Source organism: Cynara cardunculus, assembly GCF_001531365.2.
Source record: "Cynara cardunculus var. scolymus isolate 2C chromosome LG 11, CcrdV1, whole genome shotgun sequence".
NCBI classification, from domain to species: domain Eukaryota; kingdom Viridiplantae; phylum Streptophyta; class Magnoliopsida; order Asterales; family Asteraceae; genus Cynara; species Cynara cardunculus.
In genome coordinates this window covers 4753922-4769110 of record NC_037538.1, presented here as the reverse complement: position 1 = coordinate 4769110, position 15189 = coordinate 4753922, and the positions used below count along the sequence as shown (strand labels likewise).

Here is a 15189-nt window from a genome sequence, read left to right as displayed (position 1 = left end):
GGCTTCAGATTTCAGCATATCTGAAAAAGCAAATGCCACCTTATTTTATCGGATGAACATGACAATGAGAATATTTAAAAAAGATCAAAGTCTTCCATTTTTCTTTGAATTATTCCTTATAAGAAGATTAGTTATTTACTTAAATTATGCCAAAATTTAAGATTTCACTCTTCATGCCCTTCTTCTATTATTCAATTCAAATATACGTTGGAATCTTCCTTTTCATTTCTTCACGAGCTTTTAAAAAAAATAATCTGTGAACGTTTCACATATTCTTACACAACAAACCAAAATGATACATATATTAAACATTTGACACCAACATGATGGGTAAAGTCCCATTATACCACCAAACCTTCATGGCTTCACATCCTTCATTGGTTTTTTAAACCGTCATCGACCGATTAGAAATAAGTACCTTCCGGGGGTTGAACGAGCTTGCGATTATGGGGAGACACCATCTCTTTCTTCAACCGTATCAGTATATCTTCCATCGTGTACTCTCTTTGCCAGTTCCCCAATATCCCAAACTTCTTTGCTTCAACCTACAAACCATAAATTAAATGCATAAACCTTGAGAGCCAGCTCAATTGGCATATGACAATTCGACCTCGGAACTCCTCCCCACAGGTTGCCGGTTCAAGTCTCCTCAAGACCATTAAGAATTTCCTTCTTAAGGCCCCTCATAAAGATAATTAAATACATGATAAATGTTGCAAATAGTAATAGTTGTTACCACTCCGGTTTCATGGTTAACGCAAGTTATGTTAACCCGAGAATGGAAGCGCACACTAGGAGGCTTCTCCGGGTAATCTTTGTCGCAAAATAGCTTCAACTGGTAGATACGCCCTTCGTGTACAGACTGAAAACCCACAAAAAAGAAAGCATTTTTCTTATGTTCGATACAAAAACATAACCTTAACCAATCAGTGAGCTTTAGTGTCAGCGACTTTAAAATAAGAACCAAAATGCCGAGTGTTTATAAGCGATAGTGTCATCATCAAATCTATACTAAGTGAGACCTAACGATTCTGAGCAACAATGATGATTAAAGAATCCCAAGTATGCATCAAAATGTCGATTTCTGAAAAAAAAATGAAAACTCAAGTTGCAGAGACGGGAAAAAGATTGTTACGTTGTGAGGGCCAATGATGGTGCCTGTCCAAGATCGCATGTAAATATCATCACCATCGTCCATTCCATAACTCACGGTGCCATCTCCAATACCCTTTTCTCCACGTTCAAGCTCCTCCAGCAATCTGAAGTTTCGAGGCACTGCAAGAAACTTCAAATACTTAAAGCCAACATTTTTGCATCTGTAATTGATTCGAAGGCTTTCAACTCCAACCCATATTATAATTATTTAAGGTTATGTTTGGCAAACTAGCTGATATGCAGCAAGTTGTTAGATGATAAACTAGTCGTGTTTGATAAAAACTATATGAATAGCTAGACGATTTTCCATTTAAGTCTTGCATGGATGAAGTTGTCGGTGTGGATTAATCTGTCTGTATAGATTGAGATTATTTTTGTTTGGGTGATGGAAGGAGCGTGTTTTTTAATTTGGGAAGGCCAGGGTTGGAAAAACTTGGCTTTCTGCATAACCCACCTAGAAGCTTACTGAATAAGCCACTTTATAAATAATTAAGCCATTACCAAACAGACATGTATAGCTGACCAAATAAGCTATGAGTCTCATTAAGCCCATTAAGCTGCTAACAAACATGCAAAAAAAAAGACCCAAAAGCCAGCTTATCAGCTAACCTATGTCTAATCAAACGGGGTTTATTCAATAAGCTCAAATGAAAGATGAAGTTCTAACTTATTGGCTAATTACAAACTTAGATATAAGATCAGCCTATTCAAAACAAGTAAACAATGAGATCAACTCCACACTCGACATAAAGCATTCTTTCAGGATACATTTAGCCATGAACAAGATATTCAGACAGCCATTAATCACAATCATATTGAACTAAAAAAAGAAGCCACACACAGAAAAAAACACAAAATAATAGAAAAAGAAGCACCCCAAAATGAGTCATTAAGCCAGCAGCCTATTAAATTAAGAACAGCTGAACAGCTACATATAAACCTTCTATTGACATCTAGAATGAATTTACCGAATTTCAACTAATTCTTATTGGCTGTTTTTATCTTCACAGATGAATCAGAAATTCATCAACAGATAGGATCAACCCATATTTCATAATAAAAACAACAGATTTACTAATTAAGCATCCATCCATAATCAAGTGATCACAGAAGTAACTTCAGTGTATTATAGTCATTAGAAACGCCATAAACCCTCTACCCACAAATTCCAACAGGAAACATAACCCATCAACAGATCATAAAATTAAACCCAAAGCATATAGTAGGGTAGATATCGCAAACAAAGAAAGCAGATGGGAAATTGATCTAGGGTTGTTAGTTCAATGTAACTAGTTACAAACCCAATTGAAGAATCAATCTGGAAGTTACTTGAAACAATAAGGAATCTGGGACATAGGCGAGAAGATCGATTGAATATATGGTTGGTTGTATGAAAACGACTCACCGACGATACTGGATCCTCCTGAGCCAAGCGTCATGGATCCACTACAGAAATGGGCTGTTCTTTGATATGAAGATATGGATTTGATGAGGGAGAAACAGAAAGGAGAGATGGAGGAAGGATGTAAAGAAGGTAAAAAGAGGTGAGTGGGAGGGAATAAAGATGAGCAAAATACCCTTTAGAGCAGTGGGTCCGTCCAAGAGGACAACAACAAAGAAAAACATGTCTTTTCACATTTAACGAGTCTAACGGAAGTCACGTTTATTCGATTACTAATCCATCACTTTTAGTAAAGGAAAATTGCATCAAAATGAAATCAGCTTTTACCTTATTTTTATTTTAGGTAGTATTTGGTATGCAGACTGGATGAGATAAGACGGGACAGGACAAGATTAATTGTATGCCCTATGTTTGGTACGACTAGGGCAGGACGGAACAAAACTATTAAAATGACCATATTACCCCTAAATGTTGTTTAATGTTATTTTATATCATATAATGATTGTAAAATGACAACAAATCAACCAAAATATTATCATTTAAACTTTAGTCCCATGTTGTTTCACATTTTTTGGTGGAACAAGAAATATCAAGATTTGTCCCATTAAAATTAAAAATAGTCTCACTTTGTCTCATGTTTTTTTGTCCATGGCATGCCAAACATGAGACTATTTTTTTTGTGCCGTCCTGTCCCATGTAGTCTGCATACCAAACGCACCCTTAAGGAACTAACTTTCAAAATCGTTATTTTGGGGAACCAACTTGCACCTGATTCCTATATTGGGTAACCAACTTGCAAAATAATTATAAAAAATAACTAAAATTCATTTCTTTTCCAAAAATTAATGCAATAAAATCTATTTTTCATTTCAAATCTCGTTTTTTTAAATTCATGATATCAAATTGAAGATTTTTTCAAAAAACAATCCAAATTACCACAATAAAAATTGTTTTTTACTAATGTAATAAAAAAATCAATTTAGTAGAAAAAGATTAATTGATGCAATAAACAATAAATATTAAATATCACATTCAAGATTTTTATATCTAACCAATCCGTATCAATATTAAAGTTTAAATCAAATTTGGCAAATCAAACCAAAAGTTTGGTAGAGACCATTAAATTATCTGTTACATGTTCAACAGATCAATCAGACCCTTAAATAAACAAAAAGTTTGATAGAGACCCCTAAATGACGATTTTGAAAGTTGGTTCTCCAAAATAGGAATCAGATGAAAGTTGGTTCCATTTTGATGCAATTTTCCCTTTTAATAATGATTTAATGATATATAATGTAACTTATTCATTAAGTTTTTAGGAGAAGCTTTATGCAAAAGTTAAGTGTTTTCTAAACTTTTATTTCGACAAAAAAAACATGCTTATTTCACTTATGAAAAAAAAAAACTCAAACAAAAATCTTTCCAATCTATTTAAGCAAATAATTCACATATGCAGCTTTATCCATACATGATTTAATTAAACACCAAACAAACAACCAACTTGGTTTTCGACTGAGTTTACATGCTTCATGAAAAATACATGATTCATCGTTATCTTGTTATATATACATGCTTCTTCTTTTTTATCCCAAAATATATTCTTTTTTCTTTCTCTTTTTGTCAATTGTGGGTGTCTTGATCAGTTTTCGTACACTTCCATTAATTCCATGCATTTTGAAGACAGTTAGGAAAATCCTTAGTGGTCTACAGGACCCGAATCAACAACTTTTGAGAAGAATCCTCAAAGGAATATCTTTGTTTTTTGCAAGCAAGGAAATAAGCGTGTTTTATAATAAAATAAATAAATCTCGATCATTTTGAAGAACAATAGGTTGGACGACTTTATACTTGATTTGAAGTTATTGAAATAACAGGTCTTTACAAAGGATACTAAGCAAACCTGTTAATTGTCTTTTTGAAGTCCAATTATTATTGTTTCAATGGACCTCGTGCTCACTGTTTTAGGCATTGGTCGTGATTTGAGGAGCCTCACAACTTCTCTGTTTTGGTCTCTTCCAGTTGCAATTTCTTTTTCTTACTGGACGTTGTTTTTTCGCCTTTCGTAAGTATTTTAATATGAAAGGACGCATTAAGCATAGAAACTCAAACATCCCTTTTCAATTTATAGACCAAAGAGGGTTTTTTTCTTTTTTGTTTTCAATAAAGGAGGGTTAAATCTTTGTTTTTTTTTAATTAATTTTCTATATATATATAATAATCTATTTATTTAATAAATTAACTAAGAATAAATTACGTTTTTAGTTTCTATGGTTCGTTAAAAGTTCCAATTTTCTTTTTTATGGTTTTGAAATTACAATTGTTATCCCTATGGTTTTTATAATTTTTTTACATTTTTAGTCCTTTTAATTTATATATTATTATTTATTTCGTCCATATGGTTTACAATTCATTTCTATTTTTATTCTTCATACTTAAAAGTTAGTGTTTTAACCTTAGGGACTAAAATAGAAATAAGTTACAAAACATAGGAATGAAAAACGGAAATTTTAAAACCATAAAGATGCAATCCATGATTTTTAACAAATCATAGGGATGAAAAAAAGGTAATTTACTCATTAACTAATGTTACAAAATACGATTAATTGTTAACTATATAATTTTAAATGTATAAAATATGATTACTATTTTTTATAGTTTGTTTTAGTTATAACTAGAATAGTACTCGTGCAATGCAGCGAGATACATCTTGATTTAAATGTTTCATTTTATTCTGTCTCCGTCGATGTTATAATACGATTTTATTTGGTACTAAAAATCGATAATATTTTTATTTTTTGAATAAAATACAAAATTGAAGGTATCATATTTTTTCTTAAAATGCATCTATTTTAGTATTAAATTAAATATTTAAAAGTTTTTTTTTGTGTAATTTCTTTAATCAAAATTTTTATTATCATTTAATTTAGATTTAGTTATGATGTCATTTATTTTTGGTTAAATAATATAAGTTTTTTATAAAGATAAAAATTAGTATTTTATTAGAATTCAATGATTATTCTAAATATATTTTAGATTTTTTATACCTATCCAGTATTTGATTATGTTTATCTATAGTTAGTTACACGAATTCAAACATCCAACTTTAATAACTTGTACATACACACAATTTACTTGTAATTTTGAACTTTAAGTAATATGTATCAATAAACAGTATTTAATGCATAAAAATGGTTTTTAAAAGTTTTTATCAAATACTTTATAATATAGTATAGATAATATAAGATAATAAGTTTTAAATGAATAACTAAACAATATTTTTAGTTTACATAAGGAATTGTTTGAGATTGCTTATAAAAACAACTTATTTACTTATTCCGATATGACACCGGTAATAAACATTTTTGAGCGTTTAGATAAATAACTTATACCGATGCCAAACCGGTAATAAGAAGTTTTTAAAGAAGTTAAACGCTTTTAACTTATAATAAATTGATAAATAATTTTATAGAAAAACATAAATTGTTTCAAATAAACAATATCAAATATTTCGATTATTTGTTCTTTTAAAGAGTAAATTACCTTTTTAGTCCTTATGGTTTGTTAAAAATTCCATTTTTATTTTTATGATTTTAAAATTACGATTTTCATCTTTATATTTAATTAATTTTTTTTTTGTTTCTAAGGTTTACAATCAAATTTTATTTTAGTTATACATAGTTGAAAGCATTGTTTTGGATTCAGAAAAAGAAAATAAAAATGAATTACGAACTATAAAGATGAAAAACGAAAAATTTTATATTACAGGGACAAAATACGCAATTTTAACAAAGCATAAGGACGGAAAACGTAATTTACTTTTTTTCAAGTTCATCAAATCGCACGTGATGTGGTTCTTTTATGAACAGTTTAAATTTCGAGGGGATCGAAGGTTCGAGTATGCACATCGGAGAGACCTAGAAGGCCAAACTATCCCGGAGATTTGATTCATCTATAATCAGAGGCACGATTTCAATCGTTTTTCAGGTGACAATTCCTAACTCAACTGGGTATTACACACCATTTTTATCATTATTTGAAGTTGAAACTCTTGTGCATATAACGTGTTTGATAAATTCCCCTCTTTGAACTTCTGGGGTTTTAATATAATTAACATCTGATCTTTGGGACTCGATGAGTTGATTTTTCTTTTGGGTTTTCTTCTATGTATGTTATTAAATCCCTGCTCTTATCAATGCCAAATCCCTTTGTGCTGTTCTTGATAACATAATTTACGGATTATTGGGGTTATGTTCCACTGCACTATCGTTGAATTACGAACTTAATAAGTATTTGCAGTCCAACTTCACACAACGACAGAAATCAGACTGTTAATATCTAATGAGTTTGTTGAATGGTTTGCTTTTAATTCTTGGTACTCTATGCTTCAACTTCCAGGGCTTTTCTGTATAGTTGTCTTCCATTGTTGATGGATCAAGCTTACAACGAGGTGCAAGGAACATTAATTGAATTAAACCTTTGCCACCCATCTTGAGGTGAATTCATGGCTATCTGCACTAATCTTTTCTCTCTAAAGTTTTTTTCTCCATCTTGGTTTCTAATTTCAACCATCTCAAATTTTAAATTCCCCTCCCATTGCCAGCCTTTTGCTTGTGGTTTCTCTTCCTTCAGCAGATTTCACTGTCTTCTCCTATGCTGTTTGTCTACAACATTAGTCCCACCTTCATCTCTTAGTTTCCGTCCCATTCAAGCTACCGTTCCCCATGTTATCGTTCTACCCTCAACAACCCTCGTCCAATGTCAATGGTCAGAAACCTCCCTGAGTAAACGTCTCTCTTGATCACATTTCTAAATCTCTTCTAGTCACCCTTTGACCCCCAAACCTTGGCAGCTATCCCCTTTTCAAACCCCTTGGCCGCCTAACCCAACTAAGACTTCCCTTTGATCAACAAGTATCACGACCTTGTCTCATCTGTTCTTTCTCCTCTGGTCATATTAGCAAATTTTTCTGGCACTATTGTCCTCCTGCCAACTGTCTCCACATCATTTTTGTGAGGCACCATCAACCTTTCGCAGCTTCAACTCGTTGGCGGTCACCCTCTATTGCGGTGCCCTTCTCTTGTATTGTTTTCGAAGGGTGGTTCTGATGTTTTTCATCAGTCTTAAGATACTCTTGTCGTTTATTCTATCTTTTTTATGTTTGTTGAATTGGGTTTGCCTTGCTATAGTTATCTTTTGAGGGGAGATGGTGGTGGCATTTACCCCGTATACTTTTTATCTTTGTTCTGTCTTGATAAGAGGTATATGCAACCATTTTTATTGGGATTCTGTAGAAGTAACTGTATGTTTTTGTTGTCCTAGTCTCATATTGTTGTGATCATAACTAATTCTTAATTGGTAGCTTAATATCTTCTTGGGCTGGGTCTTTTTGTTATTGAGACACCAAATTGGAATATCACTATTGCTGCACAAGGTCCGTATTTGCGCAATGAATCGATTTAGAATGAGGCTAGTGGTAAATAAACAGCCGTTGCGTGTGCAGAGACACGTTGTTAGTCATGGATGACTCTGCTAGTCTCTAGGGATACCGACCAAATTTTAGTGGGGATGCATCTTGAATTTAGCCCTAGATTTTGAAAATATTTTGTCAATCACGATATTCATGTACAGTACTGCTATCCATGCCTAATGTTGTTCTATTTCTATCTATGAAAATTTCCAACAACACAATTAGAATGAACAGAGAGGTCTAGATATTTTAGAAGCTCTGTCTGAAATTGGTGCTAGACTAAAAACTATTGTTTTTGATCAAGTGTTCTGTATCAATGACAAAAAAAAGATTACCATTTTATCTATTTGAAATATTTTTTTACAAGAATACTATTTGATACAATCAAGCACCATTCACATCCAGTCAGACCCATCAAGATGCAAACAAGCACCACCAAACGTGACCCTGCAATTTTTTTCCGATATTATTGGTGCAAGAAGGGAAATTAGAGAAGGGAACAGATTACTATCTAGACACATTTAATTAAGCGTTTTTAACAAAATATTCGCAGGCAAATTTTGCACTCATCCTCATTCTCTCTAGGCTAACATTGTAATTTTTTTTTTTTTTGGCATTGTAAGATGTCTTTGCATCTTGGAAATCTTTCCTCTAGAGTCCGTAGAGACGAGCTTGAACGTGTTTTCCGAAGGTTTGGCCGGTGTAGTATACAAGTGAGGGATAAATTTGGTTTTGTAGTTTATGATTATCCTGTGAATGCTGAGAGAGCTCTTAAAACGCTTCGGGGAAAGAAGATATGTGGTGAGCTGTTAATACTTTCGTGGTCAAACAGGCAGCCGAGGCCAGTGCCCAGAGTTAGAGGTGGGAAATCATACGTTTCTCGGCAGGGAAGGAACTCCCGAAAAGAAAATTATGTTAAGGGGAAATTGTCATCAGATGGTCGACAGGATTCTAGGATGGGTTATAAGCAACCAGATACAGTTGGTAGAATATTTAGTCCAGCAGATGAACCTGAAGATGCAACAAATTGTGATCCAGACAATGCTGAAACTTATGGTATGAAGGAAGAATTGGCAGATACTGGTGTAGGTCCAAGTGAGAACTTCTTGGAAAATGATAGATGGGAAGAGCAGATCGATGACCCACCAAATGCAAATGAATTGGAAGATGTTTCAGAGTTTGACCGTTATGAACCTTACGGTGACGAGGACAAAAGGGATGATGATGAAATCAATCATGATGTTCATCAAGGTGGCTCGCCTACGGTAGAAGTCGTCCCTAAAAGAAAAGGGGTTGTGCAAATGCGAGAATTGGGTCAGCAGGGATGTTATAACTGTGGAGAATTGGGCCATAAAATGCGAAACTGTCCTCAAGAAAGAGCATCCAAGAAGAAGCTCAACAGGTTTGACCATAAACGAAATGATAAAAGCAATTACATCGGTAAAGGTGAAGATGAATTGAGAAGGATCAAATCTGACTCACGAGGAAGGGAGCGACCCAGTAGAAATGCTGTAACCATAAGGTCACATAAGGGCAGTAGAGAGGTGCCTAGTTATCGGAAGCATCATCGGACTGATTGTTCTCCTGCAGATAATGGAATCAATAACGAGAGAATTAAACGGACAAGGGAAAGTGAAAGTCCAGAAAGGCATCGTGCAAGGAAATCAAGGAGGCCGAACTCAAGTCCCATCTATTCAGATGGCAAGTTGTCTAGATCCAAGTCATGCTCAAAATACTCACAGCCCACCACTAGGTTTGCTTCAAACTTGAATTTAAAATCTCGTTCTATGGCTTCTTCTTCTTCTTCTTCTTCTTCTTCTTCTTCTTCGACTTTCAGTTCGAGATCACAGAGTCATAGATCAAGAAATCACAGGTCGAGGTCGAGATCGAGATCAGGTTCTAGGTCCCGTTCAAGCTCTCATGCATCCTTGTATGTATCCACATCGTCTGTCCGGTCTTCAACACCTTCTTTGACAAAGGCTGCTAGTGCTCCACAGAAGGAAGTAGATACAGGTTTTGAAAATCCTAAACTTGATACCATGGATACAAACCATATTCAAAAGTGTGAAGAAGATACCCATTTGGATGATGGTGTTACTGAGTCGATTCGGTCCCCAACTAGTCAGAGAGGAACTCCGGATCTCAAAGAAGAGCGAGTGACAGCAATGGTGAATCATGAATCAGAAGACGATTCAAGATCCGAGAAGAGGAGTAGTAAGTCGATGATCATAACGTCAGAAGAGATGTTGATGGTGATAAAACACTATGGGTTGAAGCAAGATGAAAGAACTGATGATAAGGAGTCGTATTTCGGTTGTGGCCGGTTGTGGCCGTGGGAGGTAATATATTATAGGAGGCTTAAAAAGGGTGCGATTTCAACAGAGAACTATGCACGGAGGATTTCGCAGAATCGAGAGTTCGGCATTGTTGATAAGTATGTGAGAAGCAGCAGCGGATGGGGAGAAGAAGTTGATAAAAGCTTGCATTCAGCATAAAGCTTGTTTAGCAGGTTAACATGTGTTTTTGATACTTGATGTTTGCTATATGTTCTAACGTGCTTTTTGGTAGGGAGATTGAATATATGATTACTCTTAATACCATTCAGTAGTATTTTTGAAAACATTTGATGTGATGTAGTGTGTCAAATCGACACAATTGAGTTTTTCCGGGGTTAAACCAGACCTTAAAGATATACCTACTTTTAAAAATTCATGGATCCACCGCAGAACTTTCTTCCTTTTTTCAGATGAAAAATCCATACAATTTTAGGAATATATAAATTTTACGTTTTTTAATTAACAAAATGACAATAAGACGAATGACTGTGTGAGAATGAGAGTTATGATGGGAAACATAAAAGAAAGATTTGAACCTCTAACACTTGGATTTTTAGTATGCATATTTTCGGGTTTTAAATGCATCTTTGACCTGAAAATAAACCTTAGTTGATGTCTTAAATTTGCTTATATTGGTATTCAATAGTTAAGAAAAACTCAAAATCATGACAATTTTCTACGCGCCAAAAATGTCTATTTTAAAGTATTAATATGTTTTACTTGATACTGATGTGTGGTATTTGGTGAGTTTTGCATATTTGGTACATTTGATTTTATAAATCTTGTGAAATACCCGTAATTGAGATTTTTGGATAACATAAATCATAAATGTGGGATCTTTTGATGATTTATCTTATAAATGAAGATTATTTCGAGACAATGCATTTTTAGTGTAATTGGTTTCGAAAATGCATATTGTCGCATTATGGGACATTTTGAAATGCAAATCGTATGATTTTGATTGAAAAATGAATTGTCCCAACCGATGATGGATTTTTGAGTTGATCATGCTTTTGGAGCATGTGTCTGCATAAATATCGGTTAAATATGTTTTATTATTTAAGATGACTTTGATTGAATAGTCAATTGAATTATTGAGCTTTTGGCTCGGTTTTGACTCAAATGAGTCTCGGGGACATTTGTCCGATTTAATTTGCTCTATGTCGAGCTTTTGGAGTTGTATGCAGTTATAACATATATTTGTAAGGTACATGCTTTGAGTGTATTGGTCATTCGATTGAGGTTATGTAATGTAGACTGTAGCACAATGGATCCATAGTCATATGAGTCAATTTTGGATGGGATAGTCATCCTCGTATTGTAGCTAGAAACTCGGATTTGCGGAGGACTCAATCTACAGACTGTAGGTGGTTGAACTTGATGATCGTGTGATCTGTAGCGTAGGAATCAAACTATAGACCATGGGTGGTTGAACTTGATGCCCGTGTAGTCCTTAGTGATTGTCATTTCTAGTGAACGAATAGTCTAGAATCGACGGAGGACTCGAGCTATAGATCGCAAGTGGTTGAACTTGATGACTGTTTGATCCATAGTGGAACTTATTAACATAGAATATAGCTTACTTTTCGAGGGAATCTTCTTCTTTAAGGTTGTCTTCCCATTCCCCTATCATTGAAAAAACACACCGAAGGAATCGTGGATAAAGTACGGATGGGATCCAAAGGTGCGTAACAACTTGGGATGAACTCGCAAAGACTCAAGCCGGGGACCTAGTCTTTTCAACGGAGGTTTCTTCTTGTCAGTATATTCGCCACATTCGATGGATACATGTCTCCCATTCGTCAAAAGGTGTTATTTTCGGATAGTGTATTATCCATGTTTTCCGTGTTGTTTTGAGTATGAAATGTTTTCCATGATTCATGGTTTTGAGTAACGAACCTTATCCATGTTCTGGGTATTTTTGGATATAGAGTTTTTATTCCTTGTTTACAATATTTGGACATTAAACTTTAATTATGTTTTGGAAGTGAGTATTGAGTTTTGAATTCATATTGAATGGATATTTTAATTTAGAGCTTTCATCACACAATGGTGGGTTTTGGAAAGATGTTGCTTTTACGATAAAAACATTTCATTTGACAAATCATGTTTTAAATAAGCAATCTTTAAGTTGTATTGTTTTATAATTATGATGAAGCTGTTTGAACTCACTATATGCTAAACATAACCATTTTTATTTGTCAGCATGTGCATCAGGTCCTTCTTAGGGTTTGATACTAGCGACATTGTGATGAATCGAGTGCTAGTTAGAGGCATGAGAAGGTTCTAGCTATTTGGGGACATCTTCCTTATGTTTGGAGATTAGGCATTTTAAGATGGAATATCTTGAGGTCAAAAGAGATAGTTTCATCAATGGTATCAAGGATTTTCACGTATGGTACTTTCATAGTTGCACTTGCCCAGTGTTGTTGTGAATTTACAGGTACATGTGTATGCTTGAATCACCTTGTTGCATAAATTATTTCATGCTCTGTTAAATATTTTAATTTGGTTTTGTCATATTACGAATTTTGGAGAATGTTTTAGCACACCCTAAAGTGTAACCCATGTTTTAAGGTTCGATAGTTCTATTGTATATTATTTGTGTACAAACTTTTGTTAGATGTTTTCCCTATATCATTTTACTAGCATTATTAAGTGTCGGAAGCAATACGTTGAGTATTCCTAAATTTGGAACTAACATAAATCATTTCATGCTTTAGTTGAGCCGCATGTGCTTGATGAGTTACACATGTTGATTCATAAATTGACGCACATGATAGATATGGGTCAATTTTTGAATTGGTCATGCGCATCTTATTACTGTTGATCTTCAATTAAGAATGATCCAAGGGTGAAGATCATTTCTTATCATTCTCATCATAATTCCATTCGCACTTGAGCCTAACCCATAACAATAATACTCTATTATAAAAAGATAAATTTTCTCCATCTAGAGACATTTAGTTTTAAAATCTGACACTTATTTTATAAACAAACTAAAATATTAAGATAGACATTTATTTTAGGACGTAATTTATATTCATACAGTCAAAATCAGTTATGTTGTAATAATCATTTTTCTTTATTCTTTAAGATACTAGAATGGTATCCGTGCAATACAGCGAAATATATCTCGATTTTAGTGTTTCGTTTTATTCCGTCTCTGTAGATGTTTTAATACAGTTTTTATGTGGTTTTGAGAAAATGATAATGTTTCTATTTTTGAATAAAAATTTAAAGATATTATAAAATTTCGAAAATAAATATATCAATATTAGTATCAAATTAACTATTTTTATTATAATTTAATTTAAATTTAATAACTAAGTAATTTATTTTTGATTTAATAATATATTTTTTTATAAAGATAATAATTAAGTATTCTGTTAAAACTCAATAATTATCCTAATTATATTTTATTTTTTATATTTAAAATGAAATGTTTATCTTGTATTTGACTATGTTTATCTACAGTTAGTTACACGAATTTAAACATAAAGTTTTAATAAGTTGTATTTACGTACAATTTATTTTTAATCTTGAATTTTACGTAATATGCATCAATAAACAGTACTTCATGCATAAAAAATGACTTTTAAGAGTTTTTTGTCAAATGCTTTATAATATAGTATAGATATATATAGTTGGATTCTGGTGAGAAAAGAAATTATTATGAGAATGGATATCCACCCCTGAGATGTACCAAGATGCACCAAATCAATTCTCATGGAAAACATAATTTATGGATGGGGTGTGATTAAAAATGATCAAGGGTCTTGATCTCTTCTCACTTTTTCATTTTAACTGTTCTTCTCATAAAATCATTTATATATATATATATATATATATATATATATATATATATGTATGTATATATATAATAGTCATTAAATTGTTGTTTAACTTTCTTGTGATTCATTCCTAATCCTTTGATTGATGATGTTTTAGGTTTCTCTTTTTTAATTCAATATCACTCCATGAATCATGTGTTGTAAATTATTAAAATTTAATTATTATTTTCTTTCGTATCTATTTTTTCTTTAACCTTTTCATGGTAACCAGATAAGATATCAATTAACTAAACAACACAAATCTTTGTAGGCAAATAATCATAAACCTTTATTTCTAAATAAATATCTACGTTATTATTTTAATGTGTTTATTTTTTTAAAATAAAAATCTACTTTTCTATTCTACTCTTAATTAATTATTTATGAGGTTGAGAAAATTTCTCTCTTTATATAATTAAGTGTAAAATTATCTTTTAATTAATTAATAAAAATATTATAATTACATTTTTAAAATTATATCTTTTTATTATAAATATTTATTTTAAAACGTAGTTATTTTTTAATAAACATTTTACTTGAAAGTAAACTTCTTGTTATCTGCTGTTGTTGTTGGATTTCATTTAAAATATAATTAAAATTTCTTTTAAATATAAAGAAAAAGTATGGTCGTGTGATGTATTTTCTTTGACATTTTGTTTTCATATTTATTGGTCAAAGAATTGACCTTCTCATTGGTCAATTATGGAACTATCTGACGTGGCATCTTATGAATGTATACAAACCGACCTATACTCCACCTCCGTTTGACACCGCTTTATATGTCAATTAATGTCGTATTTTTAAGTAAATTAATTTTTTCCATCTTTGAAATTTATTATATATATGTCGGTAATTTTGAAATCACGGTTTTTATTCTTATGGTTTATAACTCATTGTTGTTTACATAATTAACCATTACGTAATATTACCCATATGACCCCTCTACGAGAAAGACTACAGGGAATATGCTTAAAGATTCGTCAAGTCAACTGTCAT

At 32.5% G+C, this 15189-nt stretch overlaps 2 protein-coding genes across 3 annotated transcripts; one reads left to right on the top strand and one right to left on the bottom strand.

Moving 5' to 3' along the window:
• Positions 1-203: 203 nt before the first annotated feature.
• LOC112521290 (ubiquitin-conjugating enzyme E2 variant 1D-like) lies at positions 204-2709 on the bottom strand. The gene is made up of 4 exons (XM_025130060.1): positions 2561-2709; positions 1136-1275; positions 737-862; positions 204-545 (listed from the first exon to the last, which is right to left on the bottom strand). The coding sequence occupies exons 1-4, from the start codon at positions 2592-2594 to the stop codon at positions 405-407; spliced, it is 441 nt and encodes a 146-aa protein (XP_024985828.1). The 5' UTR covers positions 2595-2709; the 3' UTR covers positions 204-404.
• A 3774-nt stretch (positions 2710-6483) lies between these two features.
• LOC112521845 (uncharacterized protein DDB_G0271670-like) lies at positions 6484-10644 on the top strand. Of its 2 annotated transcripts, XM_025130836.1 has the most exons (3): positions 6484-6541; positions 8648-9777; positions 9898-10644. In XM_025130836.1, exons 2-3 carry the CDS (start codon positions 8648-8650, stop codon positions 10517-10519), a joined length of 1752 nt encoding a protein of 583 aa, XP_024986604.1. In that variant the 5' UTR covers positions 6484-6541; the 3' UTR covers positions 10520-10644. The 2 variants fall into 2 exon arrangements, with proteins under 2 accessions (XP_024986604.1, XP_024986603.1); XM_025130835.1 differs by having other exon boundaries at positions 8648-10644.
• Positions 10645-15189: the final 4545 nt, after the last annotated feature.

Coding starts and splice junctions, on each gene's coding strand:
- LOC112521290 (XM_025130060.1), bottom strand. CDS start 2,594: ATGACGCTTGGCTCAGGAGGATCCAGTATCGTCG. Junction 863..1,135: donor CCATCATTGGCCCTCACAAC/GTAACAATCTTT, acceptor GTGGGTTTTCAG/TCTGTACACGAAGGGCGTAT. Junction 546..736: donor TTAACCATGAAACCGGAGTG/GTAACAACTATT, acceptor TATGGTTTGTAG/GTTGAAGCAAAGAAGTTTGG.
- LOC112521845 (XM_025130835.1), top strand. CDS start 8,648: ATGTCTTTGCATCTTGGAAATCTTTCCTCTAGAGTCCGTAGAGACGAG.